The 1,130-nt window shown below is 49.8% G+C and overlaps 1 protein-coding gene across 1 annotated transcript in view; it reads right to left on the bottom strand.

Moving 5' to 3' along the window:
- Nucleotides 1-550: 550 nt before the first annotated feature.
- Nucleotides 551-1,130, bottom strand: part of LOC143028893 (uncharacterized) — a 738-nt gene continuing 158 nt past the window's right edge. The window contains exon 1 of the mRNA XM_076191249.1: nucleotides 551-1,130. This exon is cut by the window's right edge and continues 158 nt beyond it. Coding sequence (XP_076047364.1) covers nucleotides 551-1,130 — 580 coding nt within the window.

Here is a 1,130-nt window from a genome sequence, read left to right as displayed (position 1 = left end):
GAGGTGGAGTTCTCACGTACTTTCCGTCTTTGTCGTTTGAGCTCTTTTTCCTTGGTCCGTCTCTCCTTGAAGTTGTCCACACTGGATTTTATGAGAGATCGCCGGGCCGGACGGTCCTCAGCAGAAGCTCTGGTGAACAGGTTCATACTTCTCTGCATGTCAGTTTCTGTACTGGCATTCAGCGCGCAGTCATCAGCAAATAGGAAGTCACGGGCTGTGGCTTCATGCACTTTGGTCTTTGCCTGCAGCCTGTGATGGTTGATGAGTTTGGTGTCTGTGCGGTATCGGAAAGTGACACCAATATCGCCCTCTCGGAAGGCATCAGTTAGCATTGCGGTGAACATCATGCTGAACAGGGTGGGAGCAAGCACGCAGCCCTGCTTCACTCCATTCCCAACAGGGAAAGGTTGGAAGTACTCTCCGTTATTTTGCACCCGTGCATACATGCCATAGAGGGACTGCCGGACCATCGAGATGAACTTGGTAGGACATCCGAACTTGGCCATAATCTTCCACAGGCCCTCTCGGTGAACCGTGTCGAATGCTTTAGTTAGGTCCACGAAGGTGGTGCACAAGCCAACGTTCTACTTCTGGCACTTCTCTTGGAGTTTTCGGGCTGCGAAGATGATGTCCTCTGTGCCGCATCCCGCGCGAAATCCACACTGACTCTCAGTGAGCAGGTCGCATTCCAAATGTGCATGGAGACGGTTATAAGCATGATGCGAGCCAAAATCTTTCCTGTGATGGAGAGCAAGGAGATACCGCAGTGGTTGTCACATGCGTACTTGTTCCCTTTGCTCTTGTAAAGATGGACTATTGAAGCCCCTTTGAATTCCTGTGGTAGCTTTTCTTTAGACCACATAAAGCAAAATAGACTTGTGAGGTTCTCTGTCAGTTTTGATCCGCCAAAAGCATAGATTTCCGCTGGGATGGAATCAGCGCCAGGTGCTTTACCACTGGACATGTGCTTGATAGCTTTTGTGACTTCTTCTTTAGTTGGGGGATCTGAGAGTGAGTCGTTGACTAGGACATGAGGCAGTCTAGCTATGGCTTCATCGTTGATTGTTGATGGTTGGTTGAGGACACTGCAGAAATGTTCTACCCAGCGCTCGAGGATCTTCTCTTTGTCC

The sequence above is a fragment of the Oratosquilla oratoria genome, chromosome 10 (genome assembly GCF_046742065.1).
Source record: "Oratosquilla oratoria isolate Oo_2021 chromosome 10, ASM4674206v1, whole genome shotgun sequence".
Taxonomy (NCBI): domain Eukaryota; kingdom Metazoa; phylum Arthropoda; class Malacostraca; order Stomatopoda; family Squillidae; genus Oratosquilla; species Oratosquilla oratoria.
This window is presented reverse-complemented; position numbering and strand designations above follow the sequence as displayed.